We start from the raw sequence: 27,251 nt of genomic DNA, 5'->3' as shown, positions 1-27,251 counted from the left end.
AACATCTTCTGAAAATAAAGTTTGCCTTACCTCTCTATAATAAAAGGTCGTTGTTTCTCTGATTGCATTTTCTCATCATTGAAATATACTTTTGAGTGTCTCTCCCTCTTTGTCAGGTTTTTTTTAAAGTTTCAAGACAACTGAGTGCCCGGATCTGCAAAGGAAGCTTTTGTAATGCAACCAAAACCTTCAGATCTAAGTGGACATTTTAGTCGCCTGCTCTTCCAAAGGTCAAGAAAGAAGTTAGCATCCTCACTCAAGAGATGATCCATTCTCAGATTTGCTGTGTGCCTCTTTAGAGTTATTGATTACATATTCTTCCAAAATGCACCATGTTATGTAAAATACTTGTACTTTACTAAAAAAACAAAACAATTCCCCACGCGGTTAACTTGGTGCATTTGGATCTGGGTCAAGCAGGATTAACGTTCCATTTGGAGGCCTCTTATCTTATTTTGCTTCTTTTTGTACTCCACAGGAAATCCAGATTCAGTGTTTGCTGTCCAAGTTAATCATTGAGTGAGCCAGTGTGTTCATCAACACTCACGTAAGGATTCGGCTAACGGAAACATTCACAGCACAAATGAGGCATTTATTCCTCTAATCTAGTTTTCAGTTGTGAATATGTACAGCAGAGCCAAAAGTCTGGTATAGTCTACATTAGGGTGGCAGAGTAAAGTCTAAAAATTACTTGAAAGACAGCCATGAACCACAAATAAATATCATCCAATTAGCTGCTGAAATGTCTGACCTATAAAAAGGACAAGCCAAAGAAAGGAGAAAGAGTACTTTACATTTGCTTTTTCATAACAAGGTGGTCAGCCTGCTAAAGTCACATAAAGGAAGCGATGCTCATCTTTAAAATATATTCAGAGCACGTAAAAACTGAGCTCAAAGGGAGTTCAATCTTCCTCACAAACACTTAGATCAAATGAATCCCTGCAGAAAGCAACTCTCACCCATACAACTTAAAACAGCTACCATATGTGTGAGTCACAAAAGCACGAAAGATCCAACGGCTAAACAGCAAGTTTATTTTGGTTAGGATCAGAAACACAGATCATGTCCTGAGGGTCAAAGATGAAGAGGAGATATCAGAATCCCCCCCAACTGAAAAATGGCAATGATGGCTTGTGGTTTTTCCAAGAGAAGGGGGGGGGGGGGGGGGGGTGTAAATGGTCGGGATGCATGGTGTCATACAATGTTCAGTGAATGACATTAGAAGGGAAGCAAGTTACTCTCCAACAGCAGGGAGCAGCATTGACCATTTCTACTGGCAAACTCCAACAACAAGGAGACTACGCGTTACTAAAGCCACGTCCCCTATTTAGAGATTCTCCAGTCACTCAGTCTCGTTTCTATTCGATAAAACCTAGCTGTAGTTGAAATGAAAAACAAAAGGCACAATGATTTTCAACTCATTCTCGTCTTTAATATGCACAAGAGTTGAAAGCATCAGTGAGCCACCTTAAAGAGAAGAATTCAATCTAAAATTTATAAAAAGATACAAACAATCAGAGGCCAAAACGCTGTCTGTTGCTTTTCTCCTATTATTTTATTTAAAACAACTTTTCATTAGCAAGTAAAAATCTTGCAACAAACATAAGCTTGTATCCAATGCGGATACAAGGCAACGAAATTGTAAATCTTTAAAGTGGCTCGGTCTAGTCTGCTAGTTCATGACTGTACACCCTCTCTATAGTTTTGTTCAGTAATAAACAGCTAGTCCCAAAAAAACCAAAAACAAACAAACAAAAAAGCCTGGGCTGCTCATAACAAGCCCACTCAGTATTTAAAGCCCCAGTGTGACCCCCAGCCCCACCCCCCCAATCCCCACCCCAAACCCCAGCTCTGAACCCCTCTAAGTAGTTAGCAGCCAACCGGGGGGGTGGGATCATTAAGTCTTCCAGACCAGGGCTATGATTGGGATTAAAGTTTGACACATTTACCCCAAGCCTGCACATTAACCAGGACACGGGATGGTACATTTTAAACAGCCCGTCACCACTACAGAGAGGAGGAAAAAACAAAACAAAACCAGCCTGTTCCAATTTATCAGCATGTCATCACAATACATATGCAAGTCGAAAGTAAAAACAATAAAAGAAATATTGCTTCAAAAAGGAGAAAAAAAAAATAGAGACCCTCCCCAGCCATCTTTGACAGTTATCGTCCATCCAATGACTGTCAGCTGCAGCAGCTTTGTACAGGCTTTATGTAAATATATATTCATTAGACGGCAAGGAGAGATACACATGTTTTTGTACAGTTATTCAAATTGAGTGATGACATGTGACCTCTTTATCGAAAGTAGTTAAGTAATGTAAAGATCAGGACCTGCACTCGTTGTACAAGTCTAGTCTTCAGTGAGTGTAGGTCCTTTTTGTCGTTTCTGCAGTCAGACATCGTTATGCCTCTCAGACGTGTGCATAAGACTGAAGAAAACCTAAAAAATAAAATAGTAATACAAAGGAAGCTCCACAGACCCAACCAGTAGAAGCGGAAACATGAAACCAATTTGTCTGTAGCGAAATTTAAAAAAAAAAAAAAAAAAAAAAAGGTCATATTGCAATTAGGATGATTTTAGCTTTAAGTTGTTTTCTTTCTTTTCGTTAAACCCCCTCCCTCCATTCAGAGTTTCACATTACAGGGGAATCCCGAGCAAATAGTTTACTGAATCCCAGGACGTGGCTGAGCTCAGAAGGAGGATGTCCTGTGGGTGGCGGGGGGAGATAAACGCTACAGCTGATGTGTTCCTCTTAAGTCTCTGTGCCTTCGCCCAAAGGTGATTCCTCCCGTGACAGGTATTCACATCCGTTAAAATAAAAATTTTGCCGCTTTGCTTAATCAGTAGCAGGCAATTAGCAGGTCTTAACAGTTGTATTGGGGGGGGGAAAAAAAAAAAAAAAAAAAAAAAGAATTATGGCATTTTCTTCACATTTTTGACGATTTTTTTTAAAACGAACAGTAAGTTTGATAATTCAACAGAGGTCACATTAAAAAAGTGACGCCATTGAGTCAGAAGTCCCGTCAGTCAGTTTGCCACGGAGTCCTCTTGTTGCCTTAGAGCCCTTTCGCCCCTCCACCTGCCCAAGGACTCTCCTGGGAGGGCAGTGGGGGTCCGTGGTTAATCATGGCTTAGCTCTGGGATTAACTCTTTAAACTGGGCGAGAGAGAGGATATTGGTGTGCCCTGGCTATCAGGAATCAGTGTCACGAAATGTATTAATGTATGTACTTGTAGTATGTCAGTGTGCATGGGTGAAGTAACACTAGAGGACAATCCAGGGAAGGGGAAAGCACAAAATAAAGCACAAACAAACAGCAGTATTTCTTCCCCATGAGTGATATGATGGCTTCTAACTGAAGTATGCACACAAATTCTTCTAAGTGTCAAAAAAAAAAGTGCGTGTATATGCATGCGTGTTCATGTGTCTGAAAATGTGCTTATATTTTTCCGTCTTTGTGAGAACTTGACATTTGGTAATTGAATCTTTCCGTGAAGGCTTTTCCTTCCTTCTGGTTTCCTTTCTGTGTGACATTTTAGAAGCACTGGCAGAAAATACTGACAATCTTCCTGATGCAGGTTGCCAGATGGTGAATATGCCTGTTGGATAACAAGGACTCCTATGAAGGGTTGCAGTGTTCTGTGAACGATGACCATTTAAAAGAAGAAAAAAAAAAACACCCCATAGTGCAGAGATGGGGGTGGGTAAACCCTTCAGTGGTGAGTTTCCATGTTGACGTGATGCTAAGTATATCCTTCTGTACCAGGTTGCCAGATTGGAGGAGAGATGGATGAATGTCTGGGGTGATTACAGAGTACCCGTGCAACTGGTTGAACCAAACATCCTGGTTTTTAGAAATTAAACTCCTTTGTTTGCATGTTGGAAGCTGGATCAAAATTGAAGGTTCCTCCTTGAGTAGTTTCAGGAATCAAGCTAGGATCTTCATCAATCTGAAAAAAAAGAACAAACATTGTAAGATCGAATGCTAGAGTAAGACATTGCCCAAAAAGGAAAACAAATCCAAAAATAACAGAAAGTGAGACGCATGGTGGCGGTTAACTCACATCGTCTCCTGAAAAGTACTGATCAATAATCTCAAAGGCTAGTTTGTAGATATCCTCATTCTCATGCTGCTGCAAATTTTCTATCTTCTCCAAACCTGAAAAAGACAAAACAACAGTTTTAGAAACAAACATTATAAAAAACTTCAGTAAGATAAACAATCCAATTACACCAAGTTTCTAAGAGGGTACAAGGAAACCATCAAACACAGACCTCCACACTCCTCTATGATCTCAGCAATAGTACTGGCTTCATCTCCTGCCATGATGAGAATATTTTTCAGGCCATCCAGGACGACTTGCACCACCTGGGAGTCCTTCACGGACAGCAGGTTACAGAACGGAGGGATGACATTCTGCTCCACTAAGAACTCCACCTACACAAACCCACACATACACCACATCCATACTTGATTACAACATAGGTACATGGTTACAAGTGTGGAAAGTGCACTCACAGTGACCTTCATAACTTAAGTCAATGTTGTGTAGCTTCAGCCTACAATTATTATTTTTCTGCTTCTTGAAAGAAACAATGAGGCAAACATTTCCTACTGCAGTGAAGAAATGCAGTTTGTTTTTTTCATTAAGACAACATATACCCATTTCACTGTAGCAAATCTTTTTAAACCAAGTACAAAAAAAAAATCTTGTCTGGTCCACAAGCCAAGCTCACCTGGTCTTTCCTCCCACTGATGGTGAGGTTGCTGATGGCCCATGCTGCCTCCTTTTGAGTGCCAAAATCACCCTGTAGAGAGCCAGGCTGTCACCAAAATGTACTACACAGCAAATTGCCAAAATACACACAATATGTAGGCCAAATATGCATTCAGTCTCCATGTCTTCTATCAGAAACTGTTCTGCTTTCTGGCTAGAAAATATAAAAAGGTGTCAGTGCAACTAAATGCCAAGATGAATTTACACATCGTGTGTCTGGTACCATGCGGGGACAGAACTGAACAGAAACTAGAGAAAATCTTGAGCTTCCCCCCCCCTTCCTCCAATTTCTAACCACACACAAACCTTAGCCAGTTGGTGAATGATCATAGGAATCAGACCAGCATCAATCACAGCTTGGACTTGCTGCTGGTTCCCAGCTGTAATGTTGGACAGGAACCAGACTGCTTCCTGCAAACAGACCAATCACAAATGGTCAAAAAAAAGACTGCATTCAGTGTATTATATAGAATGAATCTGCTTCAATAAAAAATATTTTAACATTTCACCTAAATAATGGATTTTAAGTACAGATTAGTACCAGTTTAACTTACAACTCTCAAGCTTTGACTGTAATTAAATAAAATAACTACATACAACAAAAAACTTGCTCCCGTTACATTATCTGTACAATAAATACTACTTTACTCTCCATTTACTTTAATGTAAAGCTATAAGAAACTAGAAGAAAAAGCATAATGAGCTTAAAGGCTGAGGATCTCATACCTTATTAATTTTTTCTTTAGGATGTGTGAGCAGGTTGGGGAAGTGTGACAGAACATCACAGTTGAGAACCACCTGTGTCTGCTCATCTGTCCCCGTCACAATGTTTCCCACTGCCCTCAGAGCTGCCGTCTATAGTTTGTGAACAAAAGAGGAATACAACTTCAAATAAAAATTGGCTTCAGAGTGTGGACCGGGTGGGAGGACTGAATTAGTCTTACCTGAACTTTCACCTCCTGATGGCTGAGGAGAGGCACAAGAAATGGAACAACTCCAGAATCAATGACCATCTGAATCTGCTCGTTGCCTCCGTCCGTCAGATAGGACAAAGCCCACACTGTGTCTACTAGGATCTATACACAGAGTCAGAACACGTAAGAATTGAGACAGTTACTATACTGCTAGAACTGAAAAAACTAAGCACTAAATTTTGTCTTTATAATTTATGTACATTAGTAAACCGATAACTTGAGTAATCACAGCACAGCCTGATACTTACATTTATGTCGGTGTGATATATTAGCACACAGAGGGCAGGCAATATCTGTGGGGAAAGAAGTAGGTTGTGAGTGGGTTGGAAGTAGGCAAAGGAATAGATGAAGGTAAAAACAGGAGAAAAAAAACATCACAAGAGGAACAGCTGTCAAAACCAGACTTCAATTGTCAGCAAAAGCTTTCTAGTCAGAAGTTCCCCGGGGTGAAGAGGCTGATTTGGCTACTGAAAATGTGCTGTAAAAGCTCAGCGTGACTCAGCCTGCTGTGACAGAGTCAAATGCAAAGAAACTCAACCATCTGTATGGCACATGAGAGCTGGTACACACACGCACGCACGCGCACACACACACATGCAGTCACACCCACCTCTTGCACAGTCTCCATGGGTGGTGGTGGATCCTTGTTGCGGCAGAGGTTAACAATGACCCAGGTAACATTACGGAGGAAGGTGATGGGGATTGATGGATTGATGAAAGAAAGCAGGGGCTTGACCACACCCAGAGAGATGACATAATCCCTGCACTGTGGCCCATCACCTGATTGTGCAAGGGGGCAGAGGTCAACAGAACTCTGGATGGTTGCTTCCAAGCAGTATTAAAATAAATAAAAACAAAATAAAAAACAAGCACATCTATCATAGAGGGACACTCACCTATAATGTTTCCTAAAGCCCACACAGCCTGTTCACATACGTTCTGGTGAGGAGATTGTAGCAGTCGCAAGAACAAGGGCACTGCATCTGCAAGCACAAAGATTAAACTATCAGATGTGCCCAGGGTGATGGACTGTTTATTTTGCCACCTTAAATGATCAGAATCTAGCAAGGGGGATAAAACCAAACAAACAAAACATGAGTCCAAATGTCCACCACTTGTCTTGCAGAATGAGCCAACAGACTTTTGCCTTACGCACAGTAATGTGTTGAACTATCATTACATCTGCTCCAACCATGCTGGACCACAATGGGTTAAGACACTTGTATTTCTATAGAGACTAACAGAGATGAAACTGACACAGACACCTGATTTGTTTAGGACTAACAGTTATTATGGAGGGGTGAGATGAATGGTCATTTTTCACATACACCCCTCATACAAGCAGGTCCTCTCCACTTTAGAGATGGTTCTGTATTATGAAGAAAGCTTTCAGCTATACTCCAAGTACTACATCTTCTAGACAATAGGCTTCTATGCTAATCGATACAGCTTTCTACAGGGGCACCGTAATGGCTCAGGTGTTAAATGACTATAAAAATAAAAAAATAAAAAATAAAAATAGCTGTAACACATGGTGTAATGTGTTATGGCTATTAATGAAATGGTTTGGTAACTGGCTCTACGCACTCACTCTCAAAATGCTGAGGACCTACACTCACTTCTGTTTCTTTATGGTCACAATCACAACTTGGTGATGTGAAATCCAGACATTTGATTCAACTTACTACGGGAACATAAACATGCATGTGTTACAATCATTACAGTATGATGCTATGACACACTACATTGTGTCAAACGTATTTGCTCATCTGCCTTCACATGCATATGAACACGAGTGACATATCATTCCTGATACATAGGGTTTAAAATGATGTTAGCCCAGCCTTTGCAGCAATAACAGCTTCAACTCTTCTGGGAAGGCTTTTCACAAGGTTTAGGAGTGTGTTTATGGAATTTTTTTTTATCATTCTTCCAGAAACACATTTGTGAGGTCAGACACCGATGCTAGATGAGAAGGCCTGGCTCAGTCTCCACTGCGATTCAACCGAAAGGTGTTGTGTCAGGCTGAGATCAAGACACTGTGCAGCTCTTCCATGACAAACTTGCTCATCCATGTCTTTATGGACCGTTCTTTGTGCACTCATGCGCAGTCGTTTCGGAACAGGAAGAGGCTGCTCCCAAACTGTTCCCACAGAGTTGGAAGCATGAAATTGTCCAAATTGTCTTGGAATGCTGACGCATTAAAAGTGCCTTTCGCTATAACAAATCCTAAAACACAGCCCCACACAATAATCCACTAACCCACTACACTTTACCATTGACACAGTGCAGTCACACAAGTACGGTTCTCCTGGCAACTGGCAAACCCAGACTCATCTATCGGATACCAAATGGAGAACAGTGATTTATTGCTCCAGAGAACACGTCTCCACTGTTCTAGAGTCAAGGGTGGTGTGCTTTACACCACTGCATCCAAATCTTTGCTTTGCAATTGGTGATGTAAGGCTTGGATGCAACTGGTAGGCCAGGGAAACACATTCCATGAAGCTCTTTCTACACACTGTTCTTGAGCTAAAGGTGATGTAAAGTTTAGAGGTCTGTAGTAACTGACTGCAGAAAGTTGGCGACCTCTGTGCAGACCATCATGTGTCTACCACTTTTTGGCCGAGTTGCTGTTGTTTCTGTCATTCCCAGTAGCTTCCACTTTGTTATAATGCCACTAACAGTCAACTGTGGAATATTTAATAGCAAGAAAATTTCACAAGTGGACTTGCTGCACTGGGTACATCCTATTATGGTACCAAACTGGAATTTACTGAGCTCTTGAGAGCAACCCATTCTTTCACAAATGTTTGTAGAAGCAGCCTGCATGCCTAGGTGCTTGATTTTATACACATTAAACATTGATGCAATTGGCACACCTGAATTGAATGACTGAGTGAATACTTCTGGCAATAGTGTACATTATATTGTGTGACACACTATTCCAATCCAACACTCCATTTGGTGCTTAACTGAACTCTCAAATGTACAAAAAAAAAAAAAAAAAAAGATGATTGTGGGATCTGTATAAAATGTGTGTCATATAGATGCACTCAAAATGCCTTGGCAGTGTTTATGCAAATTTTGTCAAGATTGGCCCACTCATATAGAGAAAATGGAAGTGCAATGCAAATATATACATACGCTACAACCATTATAGTTTGATTCATTCGATGCACTGGCTGGACCATAAAGAAACCTTTTGTCTAAACCAATTTGTTCATGGTCTTCAAAATTTACAAATTTATCATTAAAATATGTTAGACCGATAGCAAGTGAGCACAAAGCTTTCCCAGCAACAGAAAGGGATGCTGTGTCTTTTTTTTTTTTTTTTTAAATGCCAACATGATTAAATGTGCCATGTAGACGTCTAAGCATAAATTACCCCTCATTATAACTCTCAGCAAACATGCATGTGTTTAATATGGGGCTTTCCATAATTTCAAACTAAGTTGTTCCACATCTCTAACAGCCATCTTATCTTTTGAATATTAAACATGGTTTTAGCTATAGAGTCATGTTAGTTTTATTAGATAACCATGTTTTACTTTGAGGCAGAAAAAAAAAAAGCCTTACCCCAAGAACTAACTAAGCCTTACTGGGTGAAAAAATAAATAAATATGCTTGCTTGGCAAATTGCAGACAGAATATAAACACAGACTGAAGGGGTAACACAGGGGAACATGAACCGTGGGGTCAGCTTACTGGATTTAACCACAGCCTGGGTCTGTGCTGACGTCCCAGAGGCAATGTTGGTCAGAGCCCAAGCTGCCTCAAACTGAAGCGACGGGCTGTAAGACAGAGGGAAAACAAAACCAGTTAGAAAACAAAGTAAGCTAATTTATTCTGCAGTAGACGAGACAGAATGGAAGGAGCAGGGATTAATAATATCCATGTGCAACCCCCCCCCACTTGCCATTTCAAATTCTTAACATATTTGTTTTGGGCCTTCTTGAACTAATTAGAGCAAAACATGCTTTAACCAAACTGTGGTGCTCATTTAGAGAACAGAGTTTTCAACGGCTGGCTTTTCAAGAAAAAGATAACTACAACAGCAGAATTAATACAGGTAGTCCAAGATCTTGTGACAGATAACAAATCTGACACCAGAAAGGTCTAGAAACTGTGTCATTCAGTTTAACTGCACTCAAAATGGAGAACCATCATTAAAATGAGTTTAGGAAAACTGATGCAACACAAAATAAAAATCACACACATAAAAGTGATTCTCACGCCACCCACCAGCCAAATGCTAGCTAATTGTAACAAAGGATGATAATTCCGTCTTCCCAAAGAAATGTTTCATCAGACAACCTGCCATGATCTGAAGTTTCTAAGTTTCACCTTCTGGGATTTAAAAGAATAAAACAGCTTCTTTTTGGGAGGTATCCAGTTGTGAAGAGACCCGCTTTATTTCCTGCCCTGCCAGGCATTCACAGATAATTTATAGACCTCCAAAGGATAGGTTGTCCATTTTTAATTGGCAGAGGTTTTCATGCTGTAAATTCTATTGTGAGGCTTTACATCAAGCTGAGCTGGCTTGGGTTTCTGCCACAGCGCTATGGCAACATATTAAGGGCTACCCTGAATACGATTTTTGGGTTCAGGAGCTTCAATAGTAATCAGCAGTGAATATTTTAAGGGTACTGCTGCTAGTGCCACTCACTGAAAACAACATACACAAAGCAGTGCTGTGTCTGCCATCCGAGAGCAAAAGCTTGTCATTGTAGTGCAGCACTATTGAGCGTTTATTCCCTAATTACTTGTTTGGCACTTTTGGGGAAGAGGGGGAAAAAAAAGGAAAAAGAAAAAAAAGGGGTGTTTAAAGCTGCTAAATATAGCCACAGCATTGGCAACAATTAGGTGAAGTGAAGTGTGATGATCGCTGGCGTGGGGAGGAGTGGAGAGGGGTAAAAAACCCAAAGCCCCCCTATCAACTAGTTTAATAGTCCAGTCCTGATGTACAAATATCTAATAATGTCAACATGATGCTATCAGCTGTTAGTTGTCATGGTAAAATCTTTACAATTACTTCCTTACAAGCTCTTTCACTCGAGTTTTTCATTCCTGCCCCCCCCTCAGTGAACACAAGGTCCTGGGAATTGGGGAACTCCGAGAGACAGGAATGTTGATATATTTGGCTTGGTTTGTACTGAGAGGATGAGCCAGCTGCCCTGCATGCCTCCACACACTCTAACGTGTGGACACAGTGGGAAACACTCATGCACACAATGATTCTACTGCAGCAGAGAAATGATGCAGCAAGATCAGTAATAAAAGTTATTACATTAACAAAAAGCTAAACAAAATAATAATTTTAAAAAACTTTAATAAAAAAGTACTACTTAGGAAGCACACTTACTTGTCATCCCTTTCCAGGCATTTGACTAAAATAGGCAGGATCCCAGATTTTATCAAATCATCAATGGGAGGATTTCGGTCACTTGAGAGCAGTTTTCTAAAAAAATCGAATGCAAAAAAGTTAACACCAGAAAACACAAGGAAGAACTGGTATTTATACAAAAGTGTTTCATCAGCTACTCACCTGGCTGCCTGTACAGCACTGAGCTGTACAACCGCATTATCGCTGGTAGCGTTCTGCAGTGAACAAGAGCCATAACTGACATCAGCATAACTAGCCAAAAGTTAAGGTAGCACTGCTGGTACATTTGGGAAAGGATTCAATATTTGTTAAAAGGCGTGAACGAGATAAACGTACCTGTAGAATGGCATCGAGCGTAACATTTTGCTAAGCAAAGAGAAAATGAAGAATATTAGCAATGTCGTAATTTGCTAAGAACATGCAATCAATAGCAAGTGAAGAGCTAACGCTACACATTGTCACTATGGTGCATTTTATTCGTTATTCGGGGTTAATATAACAAACTAACTAACTTCATTAAATTTACTAGACTGGACAGGAAATCCAAAGTGTGGGATCATTTTGAGAGGAAAGACTCCAAAAAGATGAAGAACATTGCAGACCAACTGCAAAGATGGCTCATCATGTGAAGACAAAACTTAGCCATTTGCATTAACGCTGCATAGCCTACTTGCTGTTTTGTTGTGACACATTCAGAATCACTACAGATTTTGCTCGTATTGTTAAACAGTTGGCTTGGTTGTAAGATTTACATTTTACAAAGTAGTGCATTACAATTTTGTATTTCTTGTTACTGCAACACATTCTTTCTCTGCCTCACAAGTCAAATAATAAACTGGTATTGTAAATATGCACCTGCTAGTTCATTAGGGAGCACCTCTAGTGCACATATGTGAAATTCCTGGTTGCTTTCAGATAATACTGATGAAAACAAAACAAAAAAAAAAAAAGCAGAAAGCTGCACATTCGACCTTTATATCAGACTACCTTTGTTTCTGACAATCCAAAGGGGTAAACGGTTCTTCTGGGCTTTGGTATGGGGTGAATGAAATGTTTTATACCCAACTACAAGACTAAACAATGTTGCAAAATTCTTGCAATTACAGTGAGTCAAAGTCTGTACTGAGATTTTATAAGACTGGGATCTTCTATGGCATTAGTCACTGTTAAGTCTTAACAGTGTGATGAACCCTCCCTGCTTTTGACACCTAGTGTTCAGGCTTCTGGCAAGATATTACACAATGTCATGCTTTTTATTTTTCATCCTCCCCTGGTTGTATGAGAACTATGCAGGCTGAATAATAATAATTAAAAAAAAAAAATTAAGTGGGGGTTCCTCTCAGTATCACCTGGCATACTAATTAACAACCTCGTCATCTAAAAAGATGAGAGATTAAAGTGATTTTTTTTTTTTTTTAACTGGAATCCTATTGACACATCCCATACACGGTACATTGCCCACCTTTTTAACCCTTCTGACCTGATATCCATATAGTCCGGTTTCGCTACATCTCGCTCACTCAAATCAAACCCACCACACACCCACACTTACCCCTTTGAAGTCTGAGTCGACATCAGAGTCCTCCAGACTCTCCTCCTGCGGGACATTTCTCTTCTTCAGTAAATGTTCGTCTCGTTTGTTCTAACAAGAGGAAAAAGACAAGAAGACCAATGAGAGGAGGAGATGAAAGCATTCATTAATGCATTCATGAATTCTTAAACCAACAGTGAGTCTAGGCAGAGCGTTTTTCTCTTTGCCAAACTTTTTCATTTTCTGCAGGATATCCAGCATGCCAGATGAAAAGAATCTCGTATCATAGGGGTTAATCCAGAAAAGAATGCCTGCAGGAGAACCCACAAAGCAAACAGACGCTGAACCTTTACCCTTTAACCCTCAACACACTCGGCGTCCCCATCAAACGTTTTCATTTGGTATCAATCTACAGGACATGCGAGTCAGTGGTAGGAGGAGATTCCCTTGCCCTACATTCCAGCTCAGAGTGCCGATGTGCGTCACTGATGACTAATCAGCTAGTGCAGTGCTTCTTGTTCCTCTGATCCAAATGGAATGTACCAGACTTGAGACCACCTCAGCAGTAATATTTTATGTTTCAACATCCCCAGCTACTGAAGGCTGTGCTGCTTTATGCATTGGTTTACCAACATTCTCCGACTCTCCCTGAAAGCACAATGCCACAGTTTACCACGTGTTAATTTGAATTTCAAGTTTAGGTCTTATACATCTTATACGCTTCTTTTTCTAAGTGTGGTGATTATATATGGCAACTGTCTTAATAGTGTTCAGTTGTTCAATGCTGTGTTGCTAAGAACAGATTTTTATAGAAATGTTACTTGGAAACAGTCAATATAAATTTCTCTCACTTTACACTAAATTAGAGTAGAGTCACTTTCACCTTCCACTAACCAGATACCCCTCCAATATGGGGAGACTGGGAACTACAAAAACACAGGGACAGTATGTCAATTTCACACACGTGGTTAAAATGAACATGACATGAACATGAACAAAAACATGCTTCTGGATTTCTTGCAGGTTCTACAGAACCCCATTTGCCCTAACCAACTGGCCTAGGGTCAGTTTAAAAATAAATAAGCAATCAATATTTTCACATTAAAATACCAATAAAGGTCCTCTATCAAACCACATATGCAAAGTTTAAATGTGAAGAAAATGTTTCTAGCTCCACCCACCCACTTCAAACACAGCTAAACTAAATAAAGAAAAAAATAAAATAAAGTTATCTCTATTTGCAGACATTAATTTGGAGCTTTAAATATGGCAGACTTCCTGTACACTTTGCTCAAGCTGAGAGCAGCCAGCCTCCCTCTTGCAACATGCAGGTGATTCTAAAGAGCGGCACAGCATTTACTCCACTACATTTATCTTAAAGCTTTAGTTTTTTGTTTTGCTTTTTTAACATGAAATATACAGTCCTGCACAAGAGTCTTGAGCTTTACAAAAGGAAAGAAAGCAGCCAGGCCATCTTCTATAGCATCTGAAAGTCATGTCCTTAAGAAGTATCGTCAGGGGGGGGGGGATCCTCCCACAGAACTGAGAGATGCATCTGACCCTTCAATTGATCATCAACTAGACTGAAAGTTAGTGCTCAGTTAGAGAAATTAATCCAAATTTGAAATTTATAGTTCAAATGACTGTCAATTTAAGGCATTTGAAAACCACGGTGCAGCCACCATCATGGTTTGGGGCTCCATCTTAGCCAGTGGTGTTGGAGGTGTTTGCAAAATTGGTGGAATTATGAACAGAGAAAAGTACCATAAAATTTTAATCCACCATGTAAAACCATCTGGAGAGAGTCTGCATGACAAACCCAAACACGCTGCAAAAAGCACACCTGGGTGGAGGGTGGGGAAACAAACATACACATAAAAACAACAACAAAAATACAAAAATGACTCTTTCAAAGCAACAGTATTGAAACTGTGTGGGATCATTTAAATAAATAAATAAAAGCAGGCAACATCCAACGAGCTTTAAATGGTGGTCATACAAAATATTGACATTAGAATTTCACTCATATTCTGTATGTTTCCATGCATATTTGCACAAGTTTCAATAAATTACTCCACCTACTTCCCATTTTCCTAGCAAGTCGACCATTAAAACCTGCTATATTCCTCACCAAGCTAGCAGTGGCAATAAATTGAAATCAGCTTCCAACTACATAAAAGTGAGAACAGGCTCTGACACATCAGTAAGCTTAAAAGAAAGTTTCTAAGAAGTGGTTTCACTTGGGATTTGGTTTCCCTGCTGTAAAGACTGAACTGTTGGTAAACAGCTCAAATTTTTAAGAGCCACAATTTCAATTAAAGACAAATTTCAAAGTCTCAATGCAGATCATACAGATCTTGTTTCTGATCTAAAGCTTCTTGAGGACCGGCTTCCAGTCATTTAAAATCATAAAATATCTACAAATGACTTTGTCCTCATGGTGTTAATTGCAGGATCTGTAAGGAATATCTATCTGGCACTTTAAAGTGTCCACAAAGGCTACATTTGTAGAAATCTACATATGACTAACAACTTGTGCAACAAAAACAATGATTCTTCTCAAACATGTTAAAAAGTTTAAAAAATCAAAAAAAATCAGATGCAAACTTGGGATTACTTAATAACTCAAATTAACAGATTAGGAGCCCACTGTCGGAATGGCTTCAACAACATAACCTAAATGGATTCTAGTTCTTGTATATAGAACAGCCAGGGAGTTGTCTAAAGATCCCCCCCCCAAAACAAAACAACAACACACAAAACAAAACAATAGAAAACACCCATACTAGAGCAATGCCAATAGAATCACATACAGAAAAACATGATACAAGCTGCAGCACATCACTTGTGATCGGGTAGAAAAGGTATTGTTGAGACACGCAGACTTTTCAGTGAACTCATTTATATGTGTTCACTGATGAAGCCACAACAGAGAGCAGAATGAATGCAATACTTCTTTTCAGTTAAGATCAGTTAACTGAATCACATCTCTTAATGACTCCACACCCTAAAGAAGCAGCACAATTAGTTGAAAATATTACCCAGCAAATGAAAAGTGATGCTATACCTAGAGGTTAATGATTGGGCCAATCCTTGAAATACCCCCAAAAATATGGATTCAAAGCTAAACATACTAGCAATGAATAAACTGATTCGGTAAAGTGGATTTAAAAAAAAAAAAAAAAAAAAAAAAAAAAAAAAGATCAGTTTGCATTTTAATAACATCATACTGATTTCCTTTTGTGGTGCAGGACAAAATAAATACCCAAATGACACCTTATGAACGGAGGTAGAGGGGGATCTACCTCCCCTTCATATGTTAAGCTAACACTCAATGCAGACAGGAAAGGAAGAAAAAACAATTAAGGTTATTTTTGCCCTTTCAATGTAATCTCCGTATTTAAGTTGATCAAATAAACTTTAATCCAGAACCATTTGTTGTTGCCGTTTTACATAATTTAGCAACACAAAGTAGAAATTGAATATATTCTGAAGCCTCTGGTACTTTTGTTGCACTGGTGCACACTGCATTCAATTAAGATCCAATTTTACTGCAAAAATACATTTGCAGATGGCATACCAATTATCAGAAGTAATCCCAGTCCTTTTTGAGTATGCAAATCTCTTGGCAGAACCACCTGAAGCAGACCTACAGTGCAGATCATCTTCTATTAACAACATCAGGATGTTCACTGTGCTCTACAAAATATAAATATAGAAGTTTCATAAGCTACATTTATTAATACAGCTATTCAGCTCTGTTTTTCAGTTGCCCGTCTCACATCTCTGACAGAACACACAGAATCCTATTTTAATCAATCCAGCTGCGTTAATTAACCGCATAATGGCTTGTAATTTACTCAGTCTACACACCCGGATGTGCATCTAACCACAGTGATTGTGTACTGGACAAGGGCAAGCATGCTATAGCTCAATCATGTGCCTGAATGCTTCTTAGGCAGACAGATGGCGCAGAGAATCTGCTGCTACTTTTTGGTTAAAGCACTGCTAAAGCTAAACCCTCAGTCTATGCAATTTCAGGTTGCAAAGGCAGATTTCTTCCCAAATGTCCCAAGCGTTTGTAGAAACTCTTAATGTGAAACATCCATATGAAGCATGTTAAAGCCCAATACGCCCAAATCCATTGGTTGAAAAACAGAAATAGGTTTGCAATACTTGTGTGTGTAGATGAATGGGGCATTGTTTCTCACCTTTCTCAACTCAACTGTCACTTCATTTCGATGTCTTCTCATAGTCTGCAATGAAAACAAACACAACAGGAAATGAGAAATTTCCCCCCCACTTTTTTTGAGAAATCATGTCATTTATTGTGGTTAGAAAATAGAAACTGTAGCCTTTTACGCCAAGTGATTTAATGGATATATATTTAATAAAAAAAACAACAACAACAACACTAGTCAAAAACAGGTGACACAAAATTGATGAAAAACCAAGATTCTGTATCTCACAAAAGGCAACCATCACCAATCCAACTGAAAGTCGTAATAAAACAACTCAGAAAGAGAGTAACTAATTGCTGTATTTGTGCGTCTGCTGGGTTTCCAATTCATCCAGAACAGTTTGAGATGGTCTCAGATCTTGTGACTATTTGAAGAGGTTCATGTTGCTTTCCTAAATAGCCTCTTACGTAATTTGGGAAAGTCATAACTTGGGAGGCTGCAGAGCAGAGGTGTCTCCCAACCGTGGCAAAACAACAATAACGACGCGTACGCTGAAAAATGTTTTCCTTTGCCGAGATGAAAAGTAGCCGCCCAGCCTGACTATCAAGAGAAATTAAACTAGACCAAAACATTTAAACTGATTCATTGCTGAAATTCTGATTGTTTGATGGACCTAAAAGATTTAAAAGTTCCTACAATACTGGTACAACAATTATGTTTAAATAAAATTAAAATTGATGAGGGCACACAGGTGCTACCAGACACACCAAAAGAGGAGGAAAAAAACAACAACTCTTTTCAGATTTGTTACTGGGAGTCAAAAAAACAAAACAAAAAACAACCTGTCCAATAGCCACACTGTGTATGATGTGCAGTAAAACAAAAGGAGGGTTTTATGGCCTGTAGCAGCGAGACTTTACTGCTTTGCAATTCATTGCTGTTCCAAATGGTGTCAGACATGAAGAGCAATCTGTTATGCCTGACCTAAATAAATAAAACCCCAAACTGGCTTTCCCCCCCCTCTGCTGTAGTCTGAGTCATCCGTTTACAAAAACTCAAATTCACGCCGAGACTCTTAAGAGGACCCAGGTCAAACAATTTGTCAAAAATAGCATCCGGAATTCACTTGGCACAAATCTGCCTGTCATAGTAGCCATGTGCTTGTCAAAGTGACTCTGAGTTTCAAAACAACCACCCAAAGGTCTTCAATCTGTGTTTTTAGAAACTGGAGTTTTTCTGGAAACTGGTGGCTTTTGAAAGGCCATTTCCAGACATACCTTTGTTTGAGGATTATCACAGGATTACCAATAGATCAGAACAACCCAGCACAAGTGTGTCTTTGTTGGTGAATGCCATGGCTGAGCGTTGTTTTCTGATGAAACCCAAAAAAATAACATATGTAATCTTTTAAAAAAAAAAAAAAAAAAAAAAGCTAGATATCTGGTACTTCATTACAGCCTTTGGTCCCAGCTTCCTTTATCTTGACTTCTCTGAACCCAGCCTTTACCCAAATGGTTTGGTAATCATGTCAATGAGCATTGCAGTCAAATGCTGTCAGAGAAATTTATAATTAGACTCGTTAGATGAATGATGCTGCAAAATGCCCAGCGTAGATTTGCCAGCTGTGCACACAGACTACTGATGGCGATTTCTAGAATGAGTCTTAGCAGCGAATCTGATATGAATGTCCTCACCATTTATTCTGTAACAGCACTGTTTATTAGGAAATATATCTAAGATTAACTTAAGAAATTTCATAAAAAACCGCAGTGTCAGAAAAAGTTATTATTAACAGCAATGCAAGCTTAATGTTGTGCCTAAAGTGACTCTCCTCACTTCATCGTGGTGTTGTAGCAATTTCAGTGTAGTTTGCTTTTCTGATTGAAAATGTACCGTAAAGCTAAGGTCACCGCATCACTACCTTTCAGCTAACCATTTAGTGGCTTAGTTAGCAGCCCTCTTCAGCCGCCTCACCTGGCATCGCATGCTAGTCATTTGCTTGACATTAGCAAGCTAACAAGGAGGGGCAATATTTGGTTAGGGTGGATATGGAACAGACATTTAATTACACACGCACTTTCTTTTTGCTTAATATGGCAATTGTGTGAGACAGCCGCGAGTTAAAACGGGTGTCATTTGAGTTCAGCTGGCTGTAAAACAGAGCGAACATCAGGATTACGGAGCCGGGAGGGCCCAGCCTTGCTTGTGACCGGTGTCTCTGCAAGTAGCTAGTCAGCGCTAGCTGGCACTGACAGCTACATCGTCTGCCTTTAATTCCCCCAGTTCCAACGATTCAAATAGAACAGTTTGTCGTTCACAAACATTACAATATTTGCAAGCCACTGGTATGCACTTGATAGCTATCACCACCTTTGGTTCATTACGAGGAATTTTACCGGTAGCAAGATAGCACCTTTGATGGCGAACTCCTCACGATAGCTCGCATTAGCCAGCTAGCTTGCTAACTAGCAGGCTGGCTGGCTGGCAGGGAGCTTTGCCGGGGCCAGGCTCCCCACGGAGGCCCAAAGACTGTCGTTTTCTACATAAATCTAATTCGAGTCGTGTTACGAAGACTAGCGTTTATATGTCAGCTCACCTCGACATCACGCCCCTTGTTTTTAAAGCTCTTGATGCGGTGGTTTTCTAAGCCGGCGTTTTCTGCCATGGCTGTATGGGGTTTAGCTGTTACTCCGGCTTTCGGGATCTCCTCCGTGAAAGACGAGGCACGGCAGCTCCTGCGCCGCTGCTGGCTCCGAAGAGAGGGAGGAGTACGTAACAGATCGCAGAGCGAGGGGAGGAGTTATTGCATACCTCCTGTCTGGGCTGCCCTGGTTTCCACGGCTTTCCTCGATGCAGTGACAATAAATTCACCTGCGATTTACTGCGCACGACGACGACTTTCGGACGTAAAAAAGCTGCGAAACCGCTACGTTAACAGCGAGGCAAATGAAAAACACTCAGCTTCATGATCTACAATCTCAAGACATGACAGTGGTCCAGAATGATGCCGCCAGACACAAAACTTTAATGAATCAACAATATTTGGTTTCATACAATAACATCATTAGTGCAAACAAGGACAAGCATTTGAAATATTTATTCGTCACACTTCAGCAGCGGATATGCGATATCTGTACATAACGACAACTCCACGTTTCTGATGTATCTCTAATCAGAGACGACCAACACCAGCTCTGGAAATATTCAGATACTTAGAATACACACAATCTATATTTTTTAGGGTGAAAAAAAGGCTGCTCAAAGAAGTGATTTATATATATTAGTGTTTCCAATTTCAGAAATATGTCAGTCTCCAGCACCATCACCTCCTGGAATGTGCACCGATTTATTGTTTGTATTAATCTCCCTATCAACTCTAAATAATGCAGTGACATTAATCATAAAAGTGTTGCGGTACTTCCATGTTTTCATTGCGTGATAATTCAAAAAGGCAGCGCAATAGTTAATGTATTAGAATTATAGCTGACCCTTCATTGGGTCACTAACTTCTGCTGGCCAAAAAATAAGATGCCAAACTTTGATCTGGAAACCAAATAAATACAAATAAATACAGGGTGTATGCTGAGATGTTAGTATGATATTTTGGATGATATATATATATATATAAAGCAATGTCAATAACACATGGCTTCTCATCCTCAAAAACAGTGAACATACCATTACATCCATTGTCTGTTATCTACACACATGTATTGTGGATTAAAGCAGCAACTGAAAGGTTTTCAATTAATACAGATCGATTATTATTTACATAAGTTTGTGATTTTACAGCTTTCCATCATCATGGACTGTGACAGCCGATTGTAGTCGAACAAGGAAGAGAAATCCCCACTTCTTCATGGGTACTCTAAAGTCAATCCAGAGCAGCAGTAGAGAGAGAGTAAACAGGGGGAACGAAACAAGATGCCTCCAAGCCACGCATAATGATACTACCAGTTAAGGTCAAACTGTAGTGATACAGAGGTTGCTAAGAGATATAGAGGAGGGCGACAACATATAGAGGGGCTGAGGCCGAAGTGCTCCTTTAGAAGATTTGTTGTTCAAAGAGGATCTTCTCAAATCCTTGTGGAGGAGTGTGATAGAAGTCATTAAACTGGCAGTCTAAGATGGCACTGTCATCCACTAGAACAGAAGATAAAGACACGATCAATCATAAGTTCAGACACTGTATTCTTGTTCACGTCTTAACTTTTCTATAGTTGAATTTCACCTTTAAAGACCCTGAAAGTATATACTCTGTGAAAACAGCTTTAGGTTTTCTTCTGTTTATAAGATAAACTCTCAAAACCTCAACCTGAGCCTGTGTACGTATGTTGTCTGAGAATGTTACCAAACACAGGGATGAAAACAGCACATTATACATGTGTTTGCGTATGCAGAATTACAGTGGTTGGGATTGGGGGCATAAATGAAACGGATTTCATCAACTTTTACCTACAACTCTCAGACACTCGGGAAATGCTAGCGAATTAATTCTGATTTGGCTGTTTATGCCACAATATTACACCAAGATCTGATTTACAAGTACACATGGAATCAGTCCAAATTAAAGGTGATGTGATCAGGTTCCAGGTGATGACACCCCCCCGGATGTTAAATGCAATTTGGGACACTTGCGATTGCATTCTGATCACGGCTTTAGTTAGAGAGTTCAGGTCAAGAGCAAACATCTTACATGTGTGCTGTCCAACATAAAACCGCCAGCTGATTATCTGGACAAGCTCCACACATCAGATGGAGAACTGAATCAAGTCATTGAAATCATTGCAGTAACTTTTTACTGGACGAAATTATGCATGTCTTGATTCTCCGTGGCAAGGCCACTGCCTTCCGATGAAAGCTGTGTTCGATCAGTTCAAATAGAACACTCTTTCCTGTGTGTGGCGAAATATTCACATTAAAAACTCTATTAAACTCAATTCAACTAAAACTGTCAGCCTGTCTGTAGAACAGCTGTGCAAAGATGTGCAATACAGCCCTCTAGTGGAATCAAGTTGTAACTGCTGTAACGAATACAAAAAGATCCATACATTTTTTTTTTGTTATATTCAAGTAAGGCAACAATGATCATATAGTTAGCAATCATTGGTAACTAGTGAACATATGAAATCAACTTACCATAAACAACAGGGTATACAGTGCCTCGGATCCCTGAGGCAGGACAATGCATGTTCTTTCCGTTCAGATATAAATTCAGCTCCACGTGGTCATATGTGATTCCCTGAGGAACACAAATACACAAGCTGAGAAAAGCATGAAACTCTTGTTGAAGTATCTTATCTCGGGAGGTCACAGCTTACATCTGTGCCATGTTTAAAATCTTTCCTATATTTTAAAAGAAGCAGGAAAAGTTGTTTTTTTCTCTTTTAAACAGAACTTTTATCAAATAAACAAAGACAAGAAGACAATACAAGACACTAAGGTTCCCATCTCACAGACTTCTTTGCTTTCTCCTCTTATGGCAAATGAAAATGGGACTGACAAAGTTGGATTTAAAAAACATGCCAAAGCATTTTTTGATGAAGACATGCTAAATCTCTGCCACCAACACAGTGTTAGTGTCTAATACAAAACCGGTTCTACGCATTTAAAGCAAAAACAAACAAACCCACCAACACTGTAGCACAAAACTGCTGCTCCCAAAGCCGAAACCACTGACATCAATGGGAGGGGCTACCCCCAAAAAAGATGATTTATAGCCCGCATACTGAATGTGTTCATGACATTCTTCCCACAGAAATCACCCCAACTTCTTCCACACACAGCTGGTTTTCAAACCTGTCAAAATGTGGGCTTGTACTCAAAAGGCGCCAAGCGAGAACTGACTCAAAACTGCACTGTATCAGCGGAAAAGAGGCAATAATCATCAGCACTTAGCCGATTGAACCCGTAAATTAAATTTTAGCCTTTGTAATCAAAGGCTTAAGAGTTTAGAAGTATGCCTAAGTAGCCTGAATCACTCAAGAAACACTAGTGAGGGCCAATGTCAGTTTGTTTAGCTGCCTAGTGTTCCAGTAAGAAGTGATAAAGAGAACAGATGATAACGTACATGTGTGCTCCACCACAACCTTACAAGCTAGTTAGTTACAAGCTGTGTAAAGTTCAACTTACTTACATAGAAACAACTGTCGAAAAGCATCGACTGCTAATGAGCTGTCCGGTTACTGTCCCTGAGAGAGGCCGTGCACTTATATTCTTTTTAACTTTGTGACTGCATCTGTCTTTATGATTATTTGATATAAATAAAGGATATTAAATGTGCAGACTCATTGCACATGGGCTGCAGAATACCATCATATAGGATAGAACAAACACCACAGATCAAATGCTGGATCTGATAAATCCTATTGCTTTTTGAAAAATATAAGCTCATCTTGAATTGTGTGTATGGTGAGCACGTTCACAGTCACACACGTCAAACAATCTCAGTATAGCAACTCAGCGATCAATCACAACTTTCATACAAGTTGGTTTCTCTAGCAAAAATATTTGCAGAGATGGATCGCTCCGTGTGTGTCAGACAAGATTCAAACAGCTAAATCTGAAACACAGTGCAGAGTGAGTGACTGATCTGAATTTGATGAAAATTAAAATACTTTGTGTCATAATAAAATTAATGATAATCACTTATAGATTTACTCTTTACCCCTTTAAAGCCTACTAAGAGTCTACTGGGATCTGAGTGGTTTCTGTCAAAGTTTAGGCCTGCTTATAAAACCAAATAACTGGGTTCACATCAGAAATTACGAGGGTGGTCTCAGCCTATGCAGCTATCCTTGGAAAAATACGGAAACTACTCTAATGGTCATCAAACCGTGTCTTTATGGGGAAAAGAATCAAAAGGAGTGTCTGAGGTGTCAAAAATCGCCATTAAAGGGTACAGGGGAGGTCATCAAATGTCTTTATGGGGGAAAGAGTTCATAATTCTCTTTGCACAAGTTTCTTCCTTTGCATTTACGTAGTTCCAGTATGTCAAGTTAATCTGTAGAAATAGCTTCTTGCTTTCTTTTAAGGCAGGTGACTTTGGTGCACTCGTACTACTATTAAGAAGGGGTCAGCACAGAGACTACAAGCCCATTATCATCAATGGAGTGGAGAGGGTGCAGTCCTTCAAGTATCTTGGTGTCCACATCTCCTCAGACCTGACATGGGCTGCCCACATTCAGGTCCAGACCAAAAACGCTGTATCACCTACGACAACTGAGGAAGTTCAGGGTCTCTCCAAAGATCCTCAGGATTTTCTATACAGGCGCTGTGGAGAGCATCCTCACACAGAACATGACATCGTGGTTCGGGAACAGCTGTGTGAAGGACCAAAAAGCTCTCCAGAGAGTGATCCGTACAGCAGAACGCTGCTGCAGGATTGCTCTCCCCCCGCTCCAGGACACCTACACCAGGAGATGCCGGACTAGAGCAGCGCAGATACTGAAGGACCCGTCCCATCCTGGCAACAAACTGTTCCAACTTCTGCAATCTGGTAGAAGGTTCTGCATCATCCAGGCAAGGACAGAGAGACTCAAGAGGAGCTTCTATCCCCAAGCCATCCGGGCCCTAAACACACACATCTCACATCATCTAAACTCACATAATCTATAATTGACTGAGACAGGACTCTCTTCCAGACACTCTAAACCCAGACACATTTCAAATTCCTTTAATTTTAAATATGTTTATATTGTCTATTCTGTAAAATAAATCTGACTGATTTATTTTACATTCTTATTAATGTACAGAATTCACCTGCCTCCTGCTACTACTGCACATTCACCCAATGTGTATGTGTATGTATATATATATATATATATATATATATATATTTATTGTTCTTCCTCTATCTCCCCCCCCCCTTTTTTGCACATGTCGAGAGCGTGTCAGGTTACATTTCACTGTGTGTTATACTTGTATAACTATGCATGTGACATATAAAGAACCTTGAACCTTTAATTACTAACAGACTTGAAGGGTTTCCACGGTGACCAAAGTTTAAATTATGGTAAAACTGTCTAGTAGTGGCAGAACCAAACATTGCCCTATAAAGAGCATGGTTGGAATTTCTACACCATCAATCTGCTTTTAAAAAATCAATTTGTTCCAACCTCAAGTCTGAACTCATTAAACTTGTATCTTTTTAAAACTTATTTCCGAGTCCTGACAGTTTTGTGAACAATTCCAATAATATGTAATAAAAAAGGGATGATCAGCAGCTGTGTAGAGTATGTTCTCTGCAATGAATCGTTTCGGTACTTACAACAGAAGATATTTTTATCTCTGGAACAGCCTTTAGGATAAAAGTTAATGTTTTTAGTTCCCACCCCAGTTCTAATTGATTCCACGAGATTCCGAGAAAACCCTCTCCCCAAAAAACAGTTCTCCATTTTTAGCTTCACAGCCCAACTAATAACACTTAAACATTTCAAAGATCAGGGCATCAAAATTAAATACGTAATTAAGCCCAATTATTTTTGTGACTTACCACAATATCCCCCTCCTGAGGAATGCTGTTAGCGGGTAGACGATTCTTCTCTTCATTATTGTGGTAAATGGAGCCATCGTGCCTCAGGACTAGGCTGTTTGTGTCTCTGCCCATAGGCACTTGGTTGAGATTCACTTTCTGGGTTGCCACACCTACCCCCCACACACCTACACACAAAGCACACCACTCAAGTACGAAGATGTGAAGGGCACACACACCAATAACATGTTCATTTTAAAACGTGTATTCCAAACTATCCTGATATTTGATGACCTCCAATCTATGTTACAAACTTTACTACAATGTTTTTCTGGACTGAGATCCGATTGTTTGTTTTAAAACTGTTGAGAATGTCATCTCAATCACTCTTTTACCACAAACTACATGTACAAAAATACAATGTGTGCTTTCAAATATGGTCATTGCAAGAAGAAGTAAGCATGAACCAGTGAGCATGCAGTCACAAGACCAGTGTGCATCTAAAAATAGTGTGTCAATAACTCCCAGCAGGAACGCAGAAAATTGCAATCATGAAGGAAAAGAAGACGATAACTAAAAGGCTTAAAAACCAAGTGCTCACCAGTGGACTGGATCTTAAACTCAAAATAACTTTTGTTCTGGTGCAAAGGAGCGTTGGCCAGGCAGCCTCCGGTTCCACATATCCTTCGGCCGCTCTTTACAATGACAACATCTGTGCCTGCAAGACAAAGCAAGGCTCGATTTTACTTTCAACTTATAATATGCACTTTCTAGCTCACATGATACCCGTGAAACAGCTGAAAAGACTTTTACATTATTAATATTGTAATCATTCTGATCCAGACCATCACCACTTTAATAAAAATAGCCTTTAAGTTGTAATCCTATGATGAATACAGGCGAGGCCATGCATGTAATTTTACGGTAACAACTACCATTTAAAAAATATCATAACTTTTAAATTATGATTGTATCTTCTAAAAATTACTAGTTCTCTTCCATCTTAATGTGCAGAGGCTGAGACAGGTGAACATGGTTTTTTTTCCCCTCAAATACAAAAGCACACGTATCGTGATTTCTACTGTCACAGCCGGTTGTGAAGTCTACTTAAGTAGATCTTCAGGAAGCAGTAAGTCATACTTTACAATGTTGTGGGAAACATGTTGTGGCCAAGATAAAAATGGACAAATGTGTATATTTCTCCATTTATCAGTGAACATTGAAACGAGCTGATTAATCCGTTCTGTCCAAAGATACAAAGTAAATACAGCTTTCTGCTTAAAATCACAGTAATTTAGTGTGTCTTAAATTCTCTTTGGGGCGCAAAGAGGGGGATTCTGACAGCTTCCATCCATGAACAGTTGTAAAAGAGCTCAGGTTCAATTTTCTGTCCGGTCAGTTGTTGCTGTCTTTGTCTTGTGTCATGTCAAGCTGCGGTTAGCAACAACTGAAAGCCCTGTTGAAAGTTTACCAAATGAACGTTTTAGGGCAGCTCACTGCTACACACAGAAACACTTAGCCTAGCAGCGCAGAAAAATTTACTAGCAGCTATCGGCTAGCGAGCTAGAAGTAGCAGCGGAAGTAGCAAACCACCTTGCCACACACATACACGGAGAGAGGCAGCTGGGCGTGTGTAGACATAAACTGCTCCTATATGAGCAGCAAGAATTACACGCAAACTTCACTTACCCATGTGATGAGTATCTAACTGAACTGTGGGCATTTCTTTGAGGGGAATATGCCCCGATCCGCCATCTCCGCAGCAGCCTAGACAACACGTAAACATCGCAGCCATTATTATTTTTTCCACGACACCAGCCGAACATCCGGAAACAAACTTAGACCAGAAACCAAAGAGCGCTGGACGTCAAAGCGTCAAGAGGTCCCGCTGCGCAACGGCGACACCCAGCGGCAGAGGGCG

The 27,251-nt window shown here is 39.9% G+C and overlaps 2 protein-coding genes and 1 long non-coding RNA gene across 4 annotated transcripts; 1 reads left to right on the top strand and 2 right to left on the bottom strand.

Annotated features, from left to right (window-relative positions):
* The first annotated feature begins 121 nt into the window (after positions 1-121).
* LOC146690593 (uncharacterized) lies at positions 122-3,888 on the top strand. The gene is made up of 2 exons (XR_014915848.1): positions 122-547; positions 3,586-3,888. It is a non-coding gene; the product is annotated as an uncharacterized LOC146690593 (long non-coding RNA).
* kpna3 (karyopherin alpha 3 (importin alpha 4)) lies at positions 3,853-19,620 on the bottom strand. 2 transcript variants are annotated; one of them, XM_085435762.1, is made up of 17 exons: positions 19,454-19,620; positions 16,888-16,932; positions 12,698-12,787; positions 11,482-11,511; positions 11,308-11,360; positions 11,125-11,220; positions 9,468-9,553; positions 6,656-6,742; positions 6,370-6,539; positions 6,008-6,052; positions 5,730-5,861; positions 5,512-5,640; positions 5,092-5,196; positions 4,745-4,816; positions 4,283-4,445; positions 4,072-4,166; positions 3,853-3,957 (listed from the first exon to the last, which is right to left on the bottom strand). In XM_085435762.1, exons 1-17 carry the CDS (start codon positions 19,520-19,522, stop codon positions 3,859-3,861), a joined length of 1,566 nt encoding a protein of 521 aa, XP_085291888.1. In that variant the 5' UTR covers positions 19,523-19,620; the 3' UTR covers positions 3,853-3,858. The 2 variants fall into 2 exon arrangements, with proteins under 2 accessions (XP_085291888.1, XP_085291887.1); XM_085435761.1 differs by lacking the exon at positions 19,454-19,620 and adding an exon at positions 17,146-17,298.
* A 756-nt stretch (positions 19,621-20,376) lies between these two features.
* On the bottom strand, positions 20,377-27,125 carry spryd7b (SPRY domain containing 7b). The gene is made up of 5 exons (XM_085435756.1): positions 27,020-27,125; positions 25,932-26,048; positions 25,352-25,518; positions 21,997-22,099; positions 20,377-21,000 (listed from the first exon to the last, which is right to left on the bottom strand). The coding sequence occupies exons 1-5, from the start codon at positions 27,123-27,125 to the stop codon at positions 20,903-20,905; spliced, it is 591 nt and encodes a 196-aa protein (XP_085291882.1). The 3' UTR covers positions 20,377-20,902.
* Between the last annotated feature and the right edge of the window lie 126 nt (positions 27,126-27,251).

Source organism: Copadichromis virginalis, linkage group LG16 (genome assembly GCF_057382275.1).
Source record: "Copadichromis virginalis isolate Kocher_CV1m ecotype Utaka linkage group LG16, C_Virginalis_male_GT1.1, whole genome shotgun sequence".
NCBI classification, from domain to species: domain Eukaryota; kingdom Metazoa; phylum Chordata; class Actinopteri; order Cichliformes; family Cichlidae; genus Copadichromis; species Copadichromis virginalis.
Note: the sequence above shows the minus strand (reverse complement) of the source record. Positions and strands in the feature narration are given on the sequence as shown.